This window comes from Octopus sinensis, linkage group LG2, assembly GCF_006345805.1.
Source record: "Octopus sinensis linkage group LG2, ASM634580v1, whole genome shotgun sequence".
In the NCBI taxonomy this organism is placed as follows: Eukaryota; Metazoa; Mollusca; class Cephalopoda; order Octopoda; family Octopodidae; genus Octopus; species Octopus sinensis.
The window spans coordinates 109,542,506-109,563,342 of record NC_042998.1 but is presented as its reverse complement, the minus strand read 5'-3'; the positions used below and the strand labels follow the sequence as shown (position 1 = coordinate 109,563,342).

The 20,837-nt window shown below is 33.3% G+C and overlaps 1 protein-coding gene across 2 annotated transcripts in view; it reads left to right on the top strand.

Moving 5' to 3' along the window:
• Window positions 1-20,837, top strand: part of LOC115229640 (zinc finger C3H1 domain-containing protein) — a 73,590-nt gene that overhangs the window by 29,995 nt on the left and 22,758 nt on the right. For both annotated transcript variants that reach the window (XR_004997190.1, XM_029799968.2), the window contains exons 9-21: window positions 162-295; window positions 423-597; window positions 2,189-2,359; window positions 3,623-3,994; window positions 4,842-4,931; window positions 6,469-6,578; window positions 7,588-7,719; window positions 8,858-8,979; window positions 10,392-10,493; window positions 17,569-17,691; window positions 17,780-17,963; window positions 18,310-18,502; window positions 19,300-19,479. Coding sequence is in view for 1 of the 2 variants with exons in the window: in XM_029799968.2 (XP_029655828.1) it covers window positions 162-295; window positions 423-597; window positions 2,189-2,359; window positions 3,623-3,994; window positions 4,842-4,931; window positions 6,469-6,578; window positions 7,588-7,719; window positions 8,858-8,979; window positions 10,392-10,493; window positions 17,569-17,691; window positions 17,780-17,963; window positions 18,310-18,502; window positions 19,300-19,479 (2,088 nt within the window). In the remaining variant the exon portion in view is untranslated. The remainder of the gene's footprint in view (window positions 1-161; window positions 296-422; window positions 598-2,188; window positions 2,360-3,622; window positions 3,995-4,841; window positions 4,932-6,468; window positions 6,579-7,587; window positions 7,720-8,857; window positions 8,980-10,391; window positions 10,494-17,568; window positions 17,692-17,779; window positions 17,964-18,309; window positions 18,503-19,299; window positions 19,480-20,837) is intronic.

Here is a 20,837-nt window from a genome sequence, read left to right as displayed (position 1 = left end):
GTTGAAATGGAAATATTAGCTTTGATCAGCCAAATAGCTGAAATTCTTAATAGACTTTGATAAAAAAAATGTAGCTGATATTTGTATAAAGTTGGTAGAAATTTATTTGCTTTCAATGATCATATGTAATATTCTTTTATACCTGAAAACTGCTTTTACAGACCAAGAAGAACAGTATGGAATCAAAAGACGTTAGTAACATTAAGAAAAATATCAGCCTGAATAAGCAGGAAGTAGATTTGTATACTGCAGACAGGGGCTTTCGGGAACTCGAAGAGAAATATGTTGCTCAAAGGTAGATTTTAAAAATTTTTTCATTTTTCTTTACTGTTTTGAAATTTTAGTGTTGTAAACTGCATTTTCTTCTGGTGAAACAGTGCATATCTTTGCGTGTTTATCTGAATATGTATTATTTGTTTCAGAAAACTAATGTTACAAGACCAAAGAGAATTGAAAGCTCTAGTAACCCAAGCATCAAAAGTCCTTACCAAAATCAAATCAACAGAAAAAAAGTGTGAGATTTTCAGGAAAAATCTGAAAAACTCTGATCATTTGGTTGCTATGTATCGTAAACAAGATATTAAAATTAAAGACAAGGTAAGATTTTAAGGTTTAATTTTTTCTTTAATAAAATCTTTAAGGAACTCAAAACAAGACCACAATTACAAATGTTTTCTTTGCATGTTGTCTCCCTCCCTTCATATAAATTGTAAAATTAAAGGTTTAGAAAGTGTGTAATGTAACACCTTGGAAAGATTTTATTCTCAAACTAGAAAACTTGTTTTAATATCTTAAGATAAATTTGTTAGTTTATATGCTATGGAAATTATATATTTATTGTATGCATGTTAGTATTATTATGTAATACCTAGACATCACAACTCTGCCATACTTGTTTGGTAACTGAGTAAATCACCAAATGAAAATTAGATACATAATTTTAAGGTTAGTTGACTAGAATTATGGCCACAATGCAATAAGTTCAAACCTTGCTATTATTTCCCCTCAACAAAGCAATGTTGCTCAAACTGTAGGTTTCAAACTAAAGTAGTTGCCATTCTATAAATTTTGAAAATAGCACAATTTTGATTAAAAAGCAAAAAGAAATACTTATTAGCATTATATTTTAATTATTTTTCAAGCCCATGTTTCTTATGAAACCCACTGTCAGAATGTTTCAAATTTGAAAATGATCAAAAATTTAACAGGATACAATTAAGTAAATTAGATATGTTTTCTTATACAGTGTACCAGTTTTTTTTAGTAAAAAGTGTCCCAGAAAATTGGCCTCTGCTTTATAAACACCAGGTCAGTGTTTGCGTTACTAGCAAGTGGTGGTTTATTTGCTGCGGTGTCTCATAAAATGTACTAACAAGTATCTCTCTTACAAAGCTATTTCCCAGAGTTATTAATGTTTTCAGAAAGTATTCTTTTTACATGATATAAAATAACATATTTTACCTGTACTTGTAATCAAATTCAGTTTTGAAATAAAAATGTAATAGATTCAAGAACATTTGCTGAGTGTGAAACATTTGAATATGTCAGAAATTTTAAAAAGTGATGTTTGTTTTGGGAAACTAGATTATTAAATTGGTTTGATAGTGCAGAAGGCTATGAATATTTGCGGGAAATGATTTTTTAAAAATGTTTTTCGAAGAAGGGCCTACCAAAGTTCAGGTGTATTTTATAAATTGTACACCTTACAAGCTGTCAAATACCCTAACTTTTTTATTATTAAGTGGCTGTTTTGCAAAATATTTCCCAAAGAGAATTGTATTATTTGGTAGTTTGCTTTTGGCTCAAATTGTACGCAAAGCAACTTGGCTCTTCTTCCTCTATTGGTCAATAAAATGATTACTAGAAGTACTGGATCTACTAATGCCATTCAAGAAAGTGACCTAGCATAGTTGCAGTCCATTGACTAAAACCAATGAAAGTAAGATTCTTATTACAAAAGATATGTTTCAGTTCAAATATGAATGCCTAGAAGGAGATAGTTTTGTATTAAAGAACTTGGTATTATGTTTATGACTAGTCTAATTGGCCTAATATTGTCATCTAGCTGTATGAAGAATTCTATTCAGATATGCAGTTCATGAAACTTCAATTGTATACAAATGGACCTGGAGTAACAATCATATCTCTTTAATAATTGACATTTAATTTTTGCGATCTTTTACTTCAGATACAACTTGTGAAGATTCAGCTTGCTCATAATGAGTCCACGGTATTACAGTTAGAAAAGAATCTCCTACAAATTGGGAAACGTCTTTATGGTGCCTGCTACCAACCCCGTACAATTGCTGTTGATAGTGCTGGAAACAAAAGGGTATTGCCCCTTCTTTCACATAATCAGGTAAGTCTGAATGCTGTTAAAATAATTACCTTTTGTTTTTGTTAAAATTATTACCAACACAATCTGCACAAGTATATCTTGTACCAGTTAAGGATCCTTTCATTGATCAACCTGCTAAAGATAAGGTAGATCTCCCTCAAAATATACATTACTTTTTAAATTGAAAGGCCACTGTATTATGTAGACTGCCCACCGACACACATACACAAGCACGCACACAGAGGAAACAAGAAGGCTGTTCCAGTTGAAATGCTAATGATCATAAGTCAGTTCAGTTTGTCTACTCTGTGCTATAACATTAACACTGTATCTCTTAAATTAGAAAATGAATTTAAAGAAGCAATTTAGAATGTCTGAAATGTGTTGTTAAATTATACTTTTGAGTACTATTAATCTCATCTTCAAAGACAAAGTATTATAATATTTACATCTAGGCTGTTTGATAGGTTTGATGTTCTAATCACTCCAGATGAACTTGAACCGGGATTCTTTATTTCAAAAATAACCCATTGAAATGTTGTGTAGGTATAGATATTAAAAATCTTTCAATATGCACTGGGTATTCTGAAGAATTATATTTTATTTAGTATGTTAATCCTTACCTAGATTAGCATATTCTTTATGCACATTTAGGTTTCTTAATATTCCAAAAACATTTTAAGAATTTTTTTTCAATGGTTTATTTCCAGTTGTAAAGCTGTTACATAAGTGTAACAATATGAGTCTCTAAAAATTACACTCGTTTAAGATCATTGGCTGTGTGATAAGAAGCTTGTTTCCCCAAACACATAGTTCTGGTTTCAGTCCCACTGTGTGGCACCTTGGGCAAGTGTCTTCTCTTGTGGCCTTGGGCCAACCAAAGCCTTGTGAGTGGATTTCATGGACAGAAACTGAAAGAGGCCCACATATATATATATATATATATATATATATATATTATATATATATATATATATATATATATATATATATATTATATATTATATATTATATATATTTGTGTGTGTCCTTCCACCATTGCTTGACAACCAATGTCCCCGTAACTCAGCAGTTCGGCAAAAGAGACCAATAGAATAAGTACCAGGCTGACAAAGAATAAGTCCTGGGGTCAATTTGTTCTAGCATGGCTACAGTCAAATGACTGAAAAGAATAAAACATTGTTGTGATACTCATTTTTACTATATTGCTAATTTGGCATTCAATAAATATGTTTATTCTTCAAATTGGGTTGCTACTTATTGCACAAGATAATCTCTTTGCAGCTTAAAACAAAAATTGAGGATATTCCTCATAAAAGACAACAACTTCAACAGATGCAGCAACAGTATGCACTAATGTTGCAGAAGCTACAGACTCAAGCCAATAAGAAGATTACCAAATCATCAGTCCTTCAGCTGGAGAAAATTTCATTAGACTGTACTGAGGAAGCTGAGGCAGCCTCTCAACAAATTGCTGAGAAAATAGATTCTCGACGACGTTCAATGATTTCACTTAACTCCAAAATGAAGCCAGAGATCATCCAGAACAAAGAAAATATTCAACCAGATATACGTGTCCCTCAGCAATTAGATAAGACAGAATATAACTTTGAAATGCCTGAAAATTCACAGCTAGCAAACCTTAAAACGATTTTGGTAAATATCTAATGCTTGTTTTAAAGATCAATAATAACTGTTTTTCTTTTCCATATAAAATTTAATGTATTACTTTTGAAGAATGATTCGTATAGTCAGTCTCCAGATGTTTGTTGTTCTGTGGAAGAGGTAGACCCAGGAAGACATGGGATGAGGTGGTGGTGAACTATGATCTTTAGATGTTGGGTCCCACGGAGGCGATATCAAATGATCAAGTCCTTCGGTGGTTTGCTGTACTTGAGCTGGCTTGTTAGGCCAAGTGAAATCATAGTCATTGACAGTACCAGTGACACGTAAAAAGCACCCACTACACTCTTAGAATGGTTGGCGTTAGGAAGGCTGTCCAGCTGTAGAAACCAAGCCAAAATCGAACTGAAGCCTGGTACAGCTCTCTGGTTTACCAGTTCCAGTCAAACCATATAACCCATGCCAGCATGAAAATGGGCACTAGATGATGATGACAATACACGTATTTTCTAGTTTCACTTGTTTAATTCATATTTGTCCATCTTTTTTAACTGCATATGCATTACAAACTGATAAATAGTAGGGTATTGCACTGAATATTCATGCAAGTGTTTTATAGTATCTTTGTTTCTGTCTTCCACCAAGAAACTGAATTCTGTTTATCATACTGGAGTATCAATTTGATACTGTAGAAATAAAGAACCAGAGTTTGCTCTAAAAAGAATCTACTTCTAAAACGTAGCTGGACTTAACAAAAATATAAAGAGCAGAAATATTGTTTGAATTATATTTTTTTGTAACCAATTCTTCCAAAGTCTTAAATATTAACCTTGAATTAGAAATTTGTTAGATTTTGCTATTTTAATTTTCTAATTTTTAGCATGAAAAGATGCAAAATTTAATAGAACCAGCACAATCAAAAGCTGTTTCTTGGGAAAATTTCTCTCATTTGACTCCACCTTCAGATTCTGTAAGTTGCTTAATTTAATTTTACTTTAAAATATTTTCTGCCATTTTGTGCATGTGTTTTGACAAGCTTTTTCTTCTGTCTTAAATCTCAACTTGTAAACTAATAAGATTTCTCACTTTTATGGTAAAATGTGAATTAAAAGCCCAGTAAATCATTGTAACTTGCACTGGTACACCATGACATATTTCTACTTGGTCAACCATCTAAATCAGTCATTCTTAATGGAAGCCAATATGAAAACTGAAAAGAATGGCCTTGATATATTGTGGTGAAGTGGCACAGTTGAAAGCTGTAAGATAAGCAACGTTTTAGTGTTGGGGCAGAGATGTTCATCCAAAACTGAAACCATGCCAGGAAAGCCCACGAAATGGGGGATCAAAGTTTGGAAAATTTGTGAAGCAAATACTGGGTACAGCTGTGGATTTAGTTTTTATACAGGGAAAATAATGTTAGTCAGCATGGCCTAGGGTATGATGTGGTCTGGAATTTATCACTTCCATAACATAACTAGGGCTGTATATTATTTTTTGACCTTTTTTTTTTTTTTTTGCCGTTTTAATTTGGTCAAACTTGTAGTGAATTTAGGTGGATTCCAGTATTTCAGTTATTTCACCTTTATGGTACACCTGTTCTGTTGTGCATTATATTCAACTGATAATCTAGTGATGTGCACAGTTCTTTTATATCAAAATGAATACCCAATTAAATATTAGCTGATGATTCATTTTCTATGGTGATGTTTAAACAAAACTTAAATACTTTTTACCTTTTGCTTAATTTACCTGGATTTACCTGTAATTAGAGTCACTTTGAGAAAAAAGCTATTGACAAATATTACATTAATATGTTAAGTAAAAAACTTACAGTTGCTTAATGAAACTAGTCTAGATTCATGATTATTTTAGAATTTAATTGAAACTCATGAGGGGTGTATTTTGGTCAGAAATATAGTAACGAAAAGGTTAAACAGTGTCGGATACTATAACTCAACTATTTACTAAGGAAATCATATGTTTTCATGAATGTACTAACGAGATTTGTGTTCAAATTCACATTTAAATAACAATGGGTACTCTCGGCCAGCTACAGCTGCGTTGGTCTTATGAAGCAAAAAATTTTTGGGCCAGCTAAGGCCGGGTTGGTATTAAAAGGGTTAAACTGCTTCAGATATTTAATTGATTATGTGAATAAGTTCCATTCTTGACTTACATTCTAGAAAGTTGAAAATATGCTAATGAAATAGAATTAATTTTATTATGGATTGTGTAAATGTTTACATATAGGTGCTAGGTGCATAAAAGCACACAGATTGCAGCAGACGAGAATTGTCTGTCATGGGTGCTGGAATTCCTATATCATGTGATTTTATTCTATTGGAAATCAACTGTGGTAGGCATTCAGTCATTACTTACACACACACACACTTGTATATATATATATATATATACATATACACACACATGCAAAACCATTGATCTATATATATAAATAAATACTATAACATATTTTTTTACAACTTTTTGTTTTCTTTCTTTAGATTCCTTATCCTAAATCTGATAATCAGTCCCTGAATAATCTCAAAATGTCCCAAGCTTTAAGATCATATAAGCCATATAAAAGTCCCTTGTTACATTTTCGAGCATATCGGTAAGTATTTATTTAACAGTTGATATTCCCCATTTGTTATTTATTTAACTATGATAGCACTAGAATTCAGTATTTACAGATAATCTTATTCATTTATCTATTTGTCATATCTGTTTGTAGTACATGTAAAATCTTGGTATTTGCCCTATAATTCTCAGTCTCATATGAAGAATAACTGTCTAAGCTGAAGATGCATTGGAGGAAAATTTAGAAATGACAACTATAAAAGGGAATGATTGAAATATCTGTTTCATAAATGCTTAATTTAATTCTTGATAAGCACCTTGTGTCAACATTCACTTCCAAATCAATTGAATTTTTATACAGTTCTTGTTTAGTTTATGTTATTAGTTATGATGAAAGAAATAGTTACGACAAAGTTTCATTAATAATAATGATAATATGGCTTGAGAGATAGGTATTGTAAAACAGATGTAAAACCTAGAATGTTGTTTAGTGTCACTGAGAAGATAAGTAGGCTACTGCAGATTAAAACAGCAGATTAGTGAGATTGATATGGCTGACACCATGCCTAAATATTTGCGAGAAAATCTGAAGGAATGGAGTAGCAGGGTTCATATGCTTGCAACTTCATGAACATAATTAATGGATCGGATGATAGTATACAACCAATTGCTGTGTTAGACATAACAGCAAAGAAGCAAGGTTGTTACAAGCATGTTGCATTGCAGTGTCTGTTCACTGTTCATGAGTTTAAATCAATATCTGGTATAGAGTTGCTTTCTTTTTATTAATCCAACATTAACTCAGTTTACCTAAATGTTGCTAAAATATTCTAGATCAATCTGGCAGAGCTCATTCTAAGTTAGTGTCTGATGAAAACAAAGAGTAGGAGTAGGTGAAAAAATAAAATAGCCAGTTTGAACTCAAACCTTAGAAATTATATTGTTGTAATACTCTGCTTGTATGAGTATTTAAGTTTGACTTATCTATTGATTTTTTATATCTATTTTAATTATTCCTCTTGTTTTTCTTTATTTTCCAACAGTTTCAGTCCTTTTCTTCGTACAAAAGAGAATTTGTCCCTTTCTAGCCAGAGTTTCTCTCATAAACTGAACTGCAAAAATATTCTCTGTCAGTATGATCTTCAAGGAACCTGCAATGACCAACAGTGTAAAAGGTAGGGAATTTTTCAAAATGTGAAAGTTCACTTTGCTCCCAACTTTCAATGTTATTATTATTGTTTTAACCTGCCTGGTGTTCCTATTGGTTTCTTTTGTACAAATTTGTGTTTGTTTTAAAGTTTTAACTATTATAATTTTATGCAAGGAACTGTTTCAAACAACAGATTGATAATGAAAACCTGAATTATTTTACTATATCCATCCAGATTATCAACCCCCCACCCCCAAATAATTGAAATACAGTGTATTTTCATTTAAAATATTGTGAAAAGGTTAATAGTGTAGTGAGTTGGTTGAAACTATAGAGCATCTTTCCATTGACTTCTTGGAGAGGCTTGAAAAGAAAATGTGAAGTACTAGGAATACTTTTATATATGAGACACATATGAGGAATGATTAATTGTAGAGAAGGAGAGTAATAACAGCTACCTGATGGATGTCAGTAAAGAGTGGTAATAGATGAAATATTGGGTAATATAGAATGATTGGAGAAGGAGCAATGGTTGAGAGAGAAATGGATTATGGTAGCTGGGAATGAATAGGGACAGACTTAGTTCACATGATGAGACATTGTTTTCTGTTTCATAGGTGGCAGATGAAAGAAAGAGCTAGTGTTATGAGCTAATGTGTACAAGAGACCCAAATGTAGATATTTAACATCCTAACTTTCACAACCATTAGTATTGCTTTTACTACTATTTTTTCCATGTTGTCTATTTGATGGATTTCCAGCATAGCGTTTTGCTATAAATTGCAGTCATTTTTCACCTTCATGAGGTTCAGCTACTTGAGATCAATCTTCACCTCTTTTCCCTGTCATCTTTGCCTCTTCCTTCCATATGTTCCATCCGTTTGACATTTTCACTTCCTTACACATCTGATATCTAGTGTAGTCTTCTCTCTAGTACACTACACTTAATTCCTCTTATTTCCAGTTTGTCTCTTAGCTTATTTGTGCTCTGATGCTAACATAAAGAGGGAGATATAGAAGATAATTAGTGGGAATGCTTGTGGAAAAGAAGCAGTTAATTTATTTACAATTTTGAGATTTTGTGTTACAATTGTTTGGCTGTGTTTCATGTAGTTTCGTATATTAGCGCATTCCTAACCATTTTGTATTTTTCATTTTTCAAGTCAACATTTGAAGGATTGTTCCATGTCAACACAGGAGATTTTACAAGATATTGTATCCTATGCTCCTGCTCTAACTGGTGCTTCTAAGGAACAATCTGGAGAAAAAATAGCTGGCCAAATTTGTAAGTGTTATTATTTGCTTTTTTTAAAATGTCAAAAGAATCACATATTAAAACAATAAACAGTGTCATCAGTCATCATTTAACATCCATTTTCCATGCTGGCATGAGTTGGATGGTTTGACAGGAGCTGACCAGCTGAAGAGCTGCCCAGGCTTCATGTCTGTTTTGGCATGGTTTCTACAGCTGGATGCCAGCAACTTTACAGTGTACTGGGTGTGTTTACATGGCATATGTATGGGTGCGTTTTAGAGTTAAAAATGCCCTGTTGCATATAAAGGACACTGTTTCACTTACCTGTGTCATTACAGATATTTGTAAAATTAGTTTACTAATTATGTCTTCTGCAAATGCAGTTTATGTATCTTGAATTTTAGCCAAGTTTAATCAAATTTTATGTTAGAACATAATTTCAACATAATTTTACTATTATTGTAAGGTTGACATTCATTTGGGGTTCAAACAATTGAATTTTTCTTTTCTTAATTTTTTTTTTAGTAATGCTTATACTATGATAGACTACACAGCTATGGCTATATCTTTTATCTAAGCTGTGTTTTACTGATAAAGTGGAAGATGAAGTAGATATAAAGTGAAACTTGTAGGAATCCAACTCACATCAATCATGTTAATAAAATCTCTAAAAATATTTGGAATGTGGCTTTGGTTTCTTTAAAACTGATCTGGTTGAATACTGAAGGCTACTTTTACTACTGGGATAGTATTGTAATATTTTGTGATAATTTTTATCTCACTTGTAAATTTGGATCAGAACAAGATACTAAAATGTTCATGTAAAGACTGAAAACGGTTTTTTATTGACTGTCAGTATATATGGTACTCATAAAAGTATCATCAGAAATTACTTTGAAGTGATAACACTGAAGTCACCACTAAGGAAATGTGTTCAATTTCCATATCCCTTATCTACATTTTAAGATTTAATCAATGCCCATTCCCTTTCCAAGACTGTTAATATTTGTACAGTTTGTGTTCAGAAAAATATCAGTATCGCTGAATTTCAGAAGGTTTTTCTAGAGAAGAAGAATTGTAAAAATTGGAACACGGTATGAGTAGCACGAGAAAGATAAATGGATGTGTCAAATAGGCCTAGGTGGAGGGGGTATGGCATTAACTAGTTTGAGAAAGCAGATGCTTTTGTAGTAACTGAAGGTTATGGTGTCTGTTGGCCAAGGGTTGTGTTGATGGGTCATTGCTGTCTTCCACATTTAGTATCTGTACAACATACAGTTTGAGGAATACATAAGTGAATATTAAAAAAGTTTTTAAAATCTAGGAATCCAGTATATAAGAACTCATTAAGGAAGTTCCTGATATGTCATTCTGCTATTGTATGTCAAGAAAAATATATTAATTACTACTCATCATTTTGTCTTGCCTTTTTTCATTTCTAGGTGATTATGTAGAAAATATAATGAATCAAAACCAAGGTAGAATGACTGTTGATGAATTGTGTTTACTTCAGATCAGCAAAGTAAATGAATTTGTGCATCATGGTATGTTTCTTAGTCTTAATTATTTTTTCACCTTCTTGTAATTTTCTCTGACTAGTCTTGATAATATTCCTGCAAAAGTTTTATTCGTTTTAGCTTATTTCCTTGTTTGAAATTAGACTAACCACTGCTCTTTTCCCCTCCAGTAACTTTTCCAGGTACTTTTTTAAGTAGAAAATGCATCTTTCTCTGTGTTTGTTTTAAATAAAGCTCAACAAAATGTGAATATTAATACAATAAAATGACAATAAAAAAGTGTGTTCTTATTTAGGCAACTTGATCTGATATTTTGAAACTGAAACATTTACATGGTGGTAGTTATTATTGTCCTTTATAACACATTTTATTTTGTAATATAGTATACTCTTAAGTGTCAATGGTTTTTGTTACGTATATACAATTTTGTCACTGACACTATTCCATTATGCCTGAATGTAGTGGAATGGCATGTTAATTACCAGTTGTAGATGCATTACAAAATATAGTCATAGCAAATTTTAAAATGTAGTTCTCAGAATCCTAGTGATTTATGATACCTGTATAAAGACATCGTTGAAAGGAGAATCATTCTAGAAAAAATGGAGAAAATAATAAATCAAAAGTTTTTTGGAAGAAGTTATTTTTATTGCATCATTGTGGTCAATATTAAATTAATGAAAAATGTTTCAAATTCTTCTTTTCATTTTTGGATTTGGTTTGCAAGATTCTTTATATGAGTTCATGTGTTGAAGCATATTCTGTTGTGTCTGGGAAGATTCATTTTCTTTTTGTGCCTTATAACATAACACACTCACCAGTAAAATTCCCACCTTTTTCTTATTTTTATTTTCCTAAAATTTTCGTTGTGTCTTGCAACCTTTTCAATAGTTTTGACTCTCAAAACTATTGAAAAGGTTGCAAGATGCGGAAACCGGACGTTAAACGATGATGATGATGATTAATTTTATTGTTCATGCAGCAAAACATTAATCAATTGGTCCTCTGGTCCCAGTTAAGTTGTGATATCATTTTGAGATTAATCATTTAAATTATAATGGAAAAGAGTGAATTTTAAAAACTTAAATGTGATAACACGTTGAAAGATAAAGATTTTTCACTATGTCATTTCACACAAATAATTAGAAAAAAGCTACAATAGCTTACATAGAAGCATTACTTTAACCTGGAGAAAACACATACAATTAAATGCTTTTAAAACCTGAAGCAGATATGAGTGAAATCTGGGTGAAAAGTCAGTTAAAAGAAATCATAGGAATTCCACTTACTACTTATACAAGTTGCTCCTAATATTAAGGATTTATCATGTAACTTCACAACTGCTTGACTTGTCTTCAGAATTGTTTGGCACACAAATGGGCAAATCATCAGATGTTACTGGTCTTACTGTGTTGCAGTTTTATACCCCATACCAGTGTATCAAAACTGAGCTCCCTACAGATAACGAATCATAATATAGCAATATCTGAAAATGCATGAAAAGCTTGTGACAACTTTTTTATCTCTGATCTCAAACTCTGCCAATTAATAGTTTATAGCCATTTATAATAGTCTATTAAAATATTATTGAAATGGTATCGTGTCCCAAAATTTCAGGATTTAATTAGTTCTATGCCTACTACAAATGTGCCAAAGCTGACACCCCTGTGGTTTGTACTTTTGGATTTAGCTAATCTGAAAACACATGTAAAGCTTATGCTTGCGTCGTGAAATTACCTGTTTGGTATATGCAATGAAATAGGCTTTACATAAATATTTAAAACACTAACTGGCCCCGTACCATGAATAATGACAGCTAATTGTATTTTATATGTGAATAAGGTACAAAACCAAGTTTTTAGTTTAATAATTCTTTTATTACCAAATTTTTTTTGTGAAAAATCTATCCATGACCAACATCCCTTGACTACTTGTTTCCTTCAAAAGAATTTTAAAGTTTTCCTTACTTCTTGTATGACTTAAAGCCACATAAAGCTGGTCATGACTAAATGTGGGAGCTAGCGAGTAAATACCAAATATGCAAAGTTGAAACACTATTTTTCTTTTCAGCATTGAATGTTCACCATCCCACTTCTATTGCGTGCGCACACACACACACAAACATTCAGGGTTGAAACACTGTTTGATTCTTTTTTTTTCACTGTAGAATTTCCATCATCCCACTACCTAGTTTGCCATTGCCTGATCTATCATCCTTGTCTTATATGCTGTGACAGAAAAACACAAAACTATTATAGTAAATTTCCCCAAAAAGTTTCATTTTCAAGAACCTGAAAAAAAAAGAGATGGGCAGCTGCTATCCCATGGACACTATTAATCTGTGTAATTTGAAGATGACTTTTATTGCTGTTTCAAAGATCACAAATATCGCTAATTATTCATCTAGGCCTAATTAGGCAAGATTTCAACCAATTTACAAGCCATTCAAATTGTCATATTTCCTAAAATATTCATCCAAATTTCACAAATGCGTCAGAATGTTTCTTTTTGCATGCTCTCCAAGAAAAGGTACAATAGAAGTATTTTCAAGAATTCATAGTGATACCTTTTTTTAGCCTTAATTTTATGTAGCTGGACAGGTCTTTTCAAGCACAGCAAATCACTAATTTTCTCAGTTCTTTGTCATCTCCTCTTTGAGGCTCAACATCTGAAGATCATTTTTCATTACTTCATTCCATGTCTTCCTCTTCCACAAGTTCCCTCCACATTTAGAAATCAGCCTTTTATGTGAATAGTATTTTCTGTTTATACAACAATAATTAATTGAATAGTGAGATTGATAACAATTCAGCTCTTGAAAATTTGCAGAAAAAAAAGAAAATTGTCAGTCACTCCATTAGCTTTTCTTTCATTTTACTACCTTTTCCAAATAAATGTAATTTATTTTACTATAATCATGTAATCAATTTAAAAACCTTTTAGGGTTTGCATATTTTATAAGAAAATTAAGGGTTCAGCAGGGTAAGAAAATAATAAAAAGTTTGAAAGTCACTGCTTTGTATATGTATGCACGCACATACATTATTACCACAAAAGTATGTATCAATGTGTGTCTTGAATACTTATTAATATTGTGTTAAGTATCAAATAGTCTCCTATTCAATGGATTAAGTGAAGATATATTGATTGGTGATGAGAAATCTTGTATATTTTGTGTTGAGAGAGGGAGTAGGAGACAGGATGTATGCTAGAATGGATGATGGGTGAGAAAGTGTTGTGAGAGAAAGTAATAAAGTTTAGTCAAAATAAAGATAGAGAGCATGCACATTAATCCGTTAGCATTCAGATTACTCTCTCAAATGTAATGTTTATTTATTCACATTATTTTGAGTTAATCATGCATTAACTTGAGCTAAGATATTTCCATGATGTGATTGCTTAGCTTTAGAAAAAATATTGTAGGATAGGTATGAGAGGCCAGATGTGGCTAGTTTTAACATAAAAACTGGTAGAATATTTAGACCAGATATGGCTGGTTTGAATGCTAATGGGTTAATGCTGATCGCCAGTCACATAATTCGTTGATTTAAAAGCTACTGTCTTAAGCAGTTTTGGCAATATCCAGTCATTGAAATGACCTCTGCATGGTTACTATAAAAAATAGCAGCCAAATCTCTCAAGTAACATTTAACTATCTTCAAAAAAATGAAAGGACATATCCTATAATTTACAGTTCTATATTTAAGAGATGAGGAATTATGTACATTATTTACATTTGATGGATATTTGTCCTCATCTTGTTTGTTGTTAACGCAACATTTCGGCTGATACACCCCTCCAGCCTTCATCAAGTATCTTGGGGAAATTTTGAACCTGGGTTCTCGTTCCTAAGGTATTTTTCGATGTTATTATTATTATACAGGTCACTGCCTGGAATCGAACTCGGAATCTTGATGTTAGTAGCCTGTGCTCTTAACCACTATGCCATATTCCCATGGGCAGTTATGGAGTGAAGTTTTAGGGCTTATAAGTCTAATAAGGAAGGATAGGTAAATATTAGATTTGTAAGCCAAAAAAATGCACTCCATAATTGTCCACAGGTATATGGCGTAGTGCTTAAGAGTGCGGGCTACTAACCCCAAGATTCCGAATTCAATTCCAGGCAGTGGCATGAATAATAATAATAATAATAATAATAATAATGATAATAATATTAATAACATCAATAAAAAATACCTTAGGAATGAGAACCCAAGTTCGAAATTTCCCCAAGACACCTGATGAAGACTGGAGGGTATATCAGCCAAAACGTGTTAACAAACAAGATGAGGACAAATATCTGTCAAATGTAAATATATGCTATATTGATATACTATACTTGAAAACAAAGCATGATGGTCATGGTTGGAACCCTTTTGATCTTAGGTCTGCTAAATAAGGGTTGGATTGAGTTTAAATAACTACAAAAGTACAAGATACCTGACGACGACGATGATGATGATCATCATCATCGTCGTTTAACGTCTGCTTTCCATGCCGGCATGGATTGGATGGTTTGACTGAGGGCTGGCGAGCCAGAAGGCTGCACCAGGCTCCAATCTGATCTGGCAGGATTTCTATAGCTAGATGCCCTTCCTAATGCCAACCACTCCGACAGTGTAGTGGGTCCTTTTTACATGCCACCGGCACGGGAGCCAGTCAGGCCGCACTGGCAATGATCACACTCAAATGGTGCTTTTAACATGCCACTGGCATGGGTGCTAATCAAGCAGTACTGTCATCGACCATGACAGTGGTTTCACTTGCCTCAACAGGTCTTTGCAAGCACAGTTTATTGCCCAATGATAGGCCATGGTTATGGTCTCACTTGGCTTGCCAGGTCTTCTCAAGTACAGTATATCTCCAAAGGTCTCGGACACTTATCATTGCCTCAGCGCGGCCCAATGTTTGAAGGTCATGCTTCACCACCACATCCCAGGTCTTCTTGGGTCTACCTCTTCCACAGGTTCCCTCTATTGCTAGGATGAAACACTTTTTCACACAGCTGTCCTCATCCATTCACAACACATGACCATACCAGTGCAGTTGTCTCTCTTGCATGCCACATCTGATGCTTTTTAAGTCCAACTAGTCCCTCAGGGCACTTACAATCTGTCGTGTATGCACACTGACATTACACATCCAGCTGAGCATACTGGCTTCATTCCTTGCAAGTTTATGCATGTCCTCAGCAGTCATGGCCTGTGTTTCACTGCCATGTATCATGGCTGTTTGCACACATGCATCATAGTGTTAAGAGTATTGCTTTTATACAATTTTGAAAATATAACAAATCAGTAACTTATTTATGCTGGCAGTGAAGAATTCTTGAGAGCAAGAGGTGATGAAATCACAAAAGGTTGTTTTTACCTCTTCAGATTTGAAGCCTCCTTGCAAAAAGTTGTCTAATGCCTGGAAAATGTGATAGTTGTTGCAAGGTCTGGTGACTATGGTGGATGACAGAGTACTTGCAAGTTCAGTTCCTGTAACTTGAGTAGCGTTCTTTGCGCAACATGTGGTCAAGCATTGTCTTGCAAGAGAATTGGCCTGTCTCTGTTGACCAATCTCGGTTGTTTAACTGCAAGTTCATTTCATCGTTTCATCCAATTGGCTGATGTATACATCCACTGTAATTGATTTACCAGGTCTCATGAAGCTGTAGCAGATGACATCAGTGCTAGACCTCCACACAAACACAATTATCTTTTTTTGGTGAATATTGTTTTTTGGATTGTGTTTTGGACCTTTGTCTCTATCCAACCACCATGCAGAATGCTTGCTATTGTTGAAAAGAATCCATTTTTCATCACATGTAACAATACGATACAAAAATGGTTCGCTTTTATGCCATGACAGCAAAGAACAGCAAGTTTCAAGACAACGTGTCATTTGATGTTTGTTCAGTTCGTGTGGTACTCACTTGTCCAGATTCTTTACCTTGTCAATTTGTTTCAGATGGTCCAACACAGTTGGAATCAAAACATCAAATGTTACTGCTAACTCACATGCAGTTTGAAATGTATCCGCTTCCACTACAGTTTGCAGCTCATCATTATCGACTTTGCCTTTCATCCTTTTGGGGTCTATAAATTAAATACCAGTTGTGTACTGCGGTCGATCAAATCGACTGGCCCCCTCCCCCCAGATTTCAGGCCTTTTACCTTTAGTAGAAAGGATTATCCATCTTGGTCTCGGGTCTACCATGGGGCTACTTTTCAGGAGTAAAGTCACCAGACCGGAACTTCTTGGCTCATTTGCCACACCTCCAGACACCTCATTGGTGTTTCAAGCAGTCTGGAATGCATTGTTTCCATGACAGAACTCATATTCATAAACAACACACATTTTTTATCTATCCATGGGTTCACAAAAATTGATTTACAAGAGAAAACTTTCTATATAATCAGACACCATGAATTGCATTTCGAAAAGTGATGTAACTTTTCAATGTTGGATAACAAAAAAATTGTCAGGATAAAACATTAGTTAACAAATGATAAATCTTGACTGCTTATTGTAGCTTCCTAAGCCGATTCAATTGATTCTAATAACTAGTCATAAATGTGGCTAGTCATGTCAATTCAGTTTGAAGATGAACCAATTACATAGTTGATTGACCTGCTAGAAATAGCAGCCAAATCTCCAGCATATCAAGCCCCACTATCTTAAAAAAAGATTGTCACAATTGGAAGTCTTTTGGTCATATTCTTGTTGGATCAAGGCTAACCTGGGCCAAACAAGTATTAATTGACATAAAAAAAAAAAAGTTTAATCTTTGAGTAAAAATAAACTATTCAGATAATAATTGGGGTACATTAATAGGTACTTATTGAAAATATTAACTAAATTACACACTTAAACATGATTTGTACTTTATATGATCAACCCCAGAGGAATGAGAGGCAAAATGACTTTGGTGAGATTTGAAATTGGGATTTAGAGAGCTGGAACAAATACATTTCATTTCAGCCAATTCACCCAACCTTCGTTGATATAATGTTGAGATCTCTTTGCCAGGAAATCACTATAGATATTAGCTATTATCATTCTTAAATGAATGTCTTCTCACCAGTGTAATATACAATTGGCTTTTTTTTTCCAGTTCCTCCACATACCATGTTTTTTGAACCACGATGTTGGAAACCAAATCAAGAAAGTCTGCCTGATACTGTAGTTGACATTGACAAAATTTACACTCAGGAAACTGATCTCAACCCCCTCTTCAGTGAGTATATATCTTGTCTTATTCTGGATATGTTACTTAATTACCAGACTTCAAATGTAGCTAATTAAATGTATCTTTGTGTTGACAGTGAGTTCAAAACCAGATGTTTTGTCTGAGTGGGAAGATATAATTGAAGAACAAGATGTACGTTATTTCGATATTGGTAACAATACAGCAGCAATCCTAGATTTGGAGGCTGCTGTACTGGAGAATCCTCAGAACGAGCAACTGTGGTTGAAACTTGCATACAAAAAGTTGTCTAGTCGAAGCAGGTTAGTAGTTTTTCTGGAAAAGTTTAATTTTTTTTGTGAAAACAGGAACCCACCCTGCAGTAAAACAATCTTGCCTATTTTAGTTTTCATATTTTAAATAAAACCTTTTATAATTTTATCTAAGAATCATTTATTATGTTTCAAATAGCAGATTAATAACAAACAGGTTGGTTATTTTACTAAATTGCTCAATTCCTTTATATTTCCAAAATTAATTGGGAAACATCTGTACATTTAATTTTATGACCAAAAATGAGTTTAAAATGTTAGTTGTCAGGATTATTCTGCTGATTAATGATTCCATTTGTTTCCATATGTTCATTTTAATTATTTTTTTCTCTTTTAGTGATGCTGAATCAGGTCACCTAGATCAAGCTTTGAATGTATTAGCACGTGGTCTAGAAAACATGAAACAGTCTCCAGATCTCTGGCAATATTATTTACAGTTGTATAGTCAACATCCAGACAGCAAAAATGACCTTGTTGATATGTGTTGTGTTGCCATTCAAAATGCTCCTTCATATACTTTATGGTGGCAGGTAAATAAGAGAAATATATTAATTATTGGTAATGTTTTTCTGAACATCATTGACAATATAATCTATAATCTACCAGGAGGGAAGTTCACCTCATTGGTTAATGTCCTGGTTATCCCTGATTCAGTAGTTCTTTGCTGAAAGGTGTTCAAACCTGTCCTTTCACACACACACACAGGACTGCATTATCCTAATGTGTTCTCCCATTAAAAAAATATGGTAGTGTGATCTGAAAGAGATTTGTTAGCTCTTTCTATCACCTTGAGTGACAACATGGAGGTGAGAAGTTCACTGTTGGTTCTAAACAGAAGCCAAATGATAAGTTTAGTTGTTATCAATGTCTGGCAGAATCGTCAGCACACTGGACGATATGCTTAGCAGTATTTCGCCCGTCGATACATTCTCAGTTCAAATTCCGCCAAGATCAACTTCACCTTTTGTCCTTTCGGGGTCAATAAATTAAGTACCAGTTGAGTACTGGGGTCGATGTAAGAATTTGCTGTTTTTTCCTTTCTTTCTATCCAATAGCAGGAAGGCCCTACATTCATTGGCGCTTTCCTCTTCCTCCACTGACTAAGCCATATGCAAAAAAGTTAATGTGCAACATTGTCCCCTAAATGCAACAAGGCTGAAGATACAGTGAAATATATTAGCTTAAACATGACTTCATTGTATTCACATGGATTCACCTCATAAGCATGTAATGTTAAAATTTGATGTTTTAGTTGTTAAGGAGAAATAATTCACTGGTAATGTCACTTTTGTAAAATGAATAATTGCACTTTGTATATATTTTCTAGTACCTCTGTGCTACGGAAAACTATTTCAGTAAGATTGAAATATGTAAGCAGATGCACCAATATTTAAAGAAGCAGGAGCCCAGTGAAGTAGTATCACAACATATCACTGAAGTTTCACTATACCGATTGGGTATTACAGTTGTTAGTAATCGCTTCAAAACTGGATTGTTGTTTTTCAAGGTAAGAAAAAATGTTTTTGGAAATATCTACTGTGATTGTGGAATTTTACTGAGTTTAGAGGATGCTTTCACTCTAAGGCTGCGAAGTTATGGTACTTGATTGCTGACCACATTGTCCAAAAGAAAAATTTTATTGCCATTTTGTATGAAACCTAATGCCATTTATTTTAGTTTAGTTTGCCTAACTGATTTAAAACGAAAAAAAAAAAATAGAGAAGGAAATAAAAACAGGTTCCACTCCTATTTCATGGCTAAGTTGTTTAGAGGTATGAATGGCATCAAGCTGGGAAGACAATTGTTTCAACAAATTTGCTGTTGGATGTCTTTGAAATAATGGTATTGAAGGTGCCTTTAAAATTGTCTAAATCTTTATAAGGTTTGCTTCATTGCCATCTCTACCATAACCTCCACCAACTAGCACCACCATTAACGTCATCATGCTTTTGGTTAACTTTTTGCTATTATGATTTGATACTTTACGAAATGATAACTGTACAAGTAACTTTTACGTTTATTTACCATCCACGAAGGTAACTTGATTCCATCCTATTTCGGTTGGTAAAATAGAATACTAGTCAAGTAATGTGTTGATTTAATCAGCTGATACTGCCTCCCAGATTTCAATGAAGAGATTGTAACTTAGGGTCCTGGATGAAATGTCTTAGTATTTATCTTTTAAGAGTATTTCACAGTATTCCTCTGAGGCGCTGCAGCCCCAAATATAATCTTTGGAAGACAAGATGATGGAACAATTCCATGCAAGTTTGTCATTATGCTCAGTGCAAATTTAAAGTAGAAGTTCTGTGATTAATAAACCTGGAGACAAATAGTGATGAGGGTGATGTTTAAAGGTGATATAAATACTGCTCAGAGATCATTTACCTGTCTGATTAGACTAAGGCATTATTTTCTATTCAGCTATATCATAAAATAAAAACGAGGTGTGTTGAGGTTCTGTAAAATCATACAATCTTTTGACATTTTGTATAATAATGATATTCGACTGGTTTATTTCAATATATAAAATGAATTGAACTTAATTTTAGCTACAAAGTAATGAAGAATAATTCAATGAAATGAACATTTGTATTATTGATTAAACGCCCTTATTTAGACTTGTGAAGATGGAGTTGCTAATAAAATTACTGGTGGCATTTCTAGATATTTACAGGTATCTAAGGCTGACTATTAAGGAGTGATGCTAGAACTGTGAAATCTTCTGTGCATTAATTTAGCAGGAAAGAAATAATACAGTTATTAATAAGAGTTGAAATTGACACCTGACTATTCAAAGAAGACTTCAAAAGTAACTTGTATCGAATTCTCTTGAAAATGGACAAAATTTGGCATTGTGGTGTT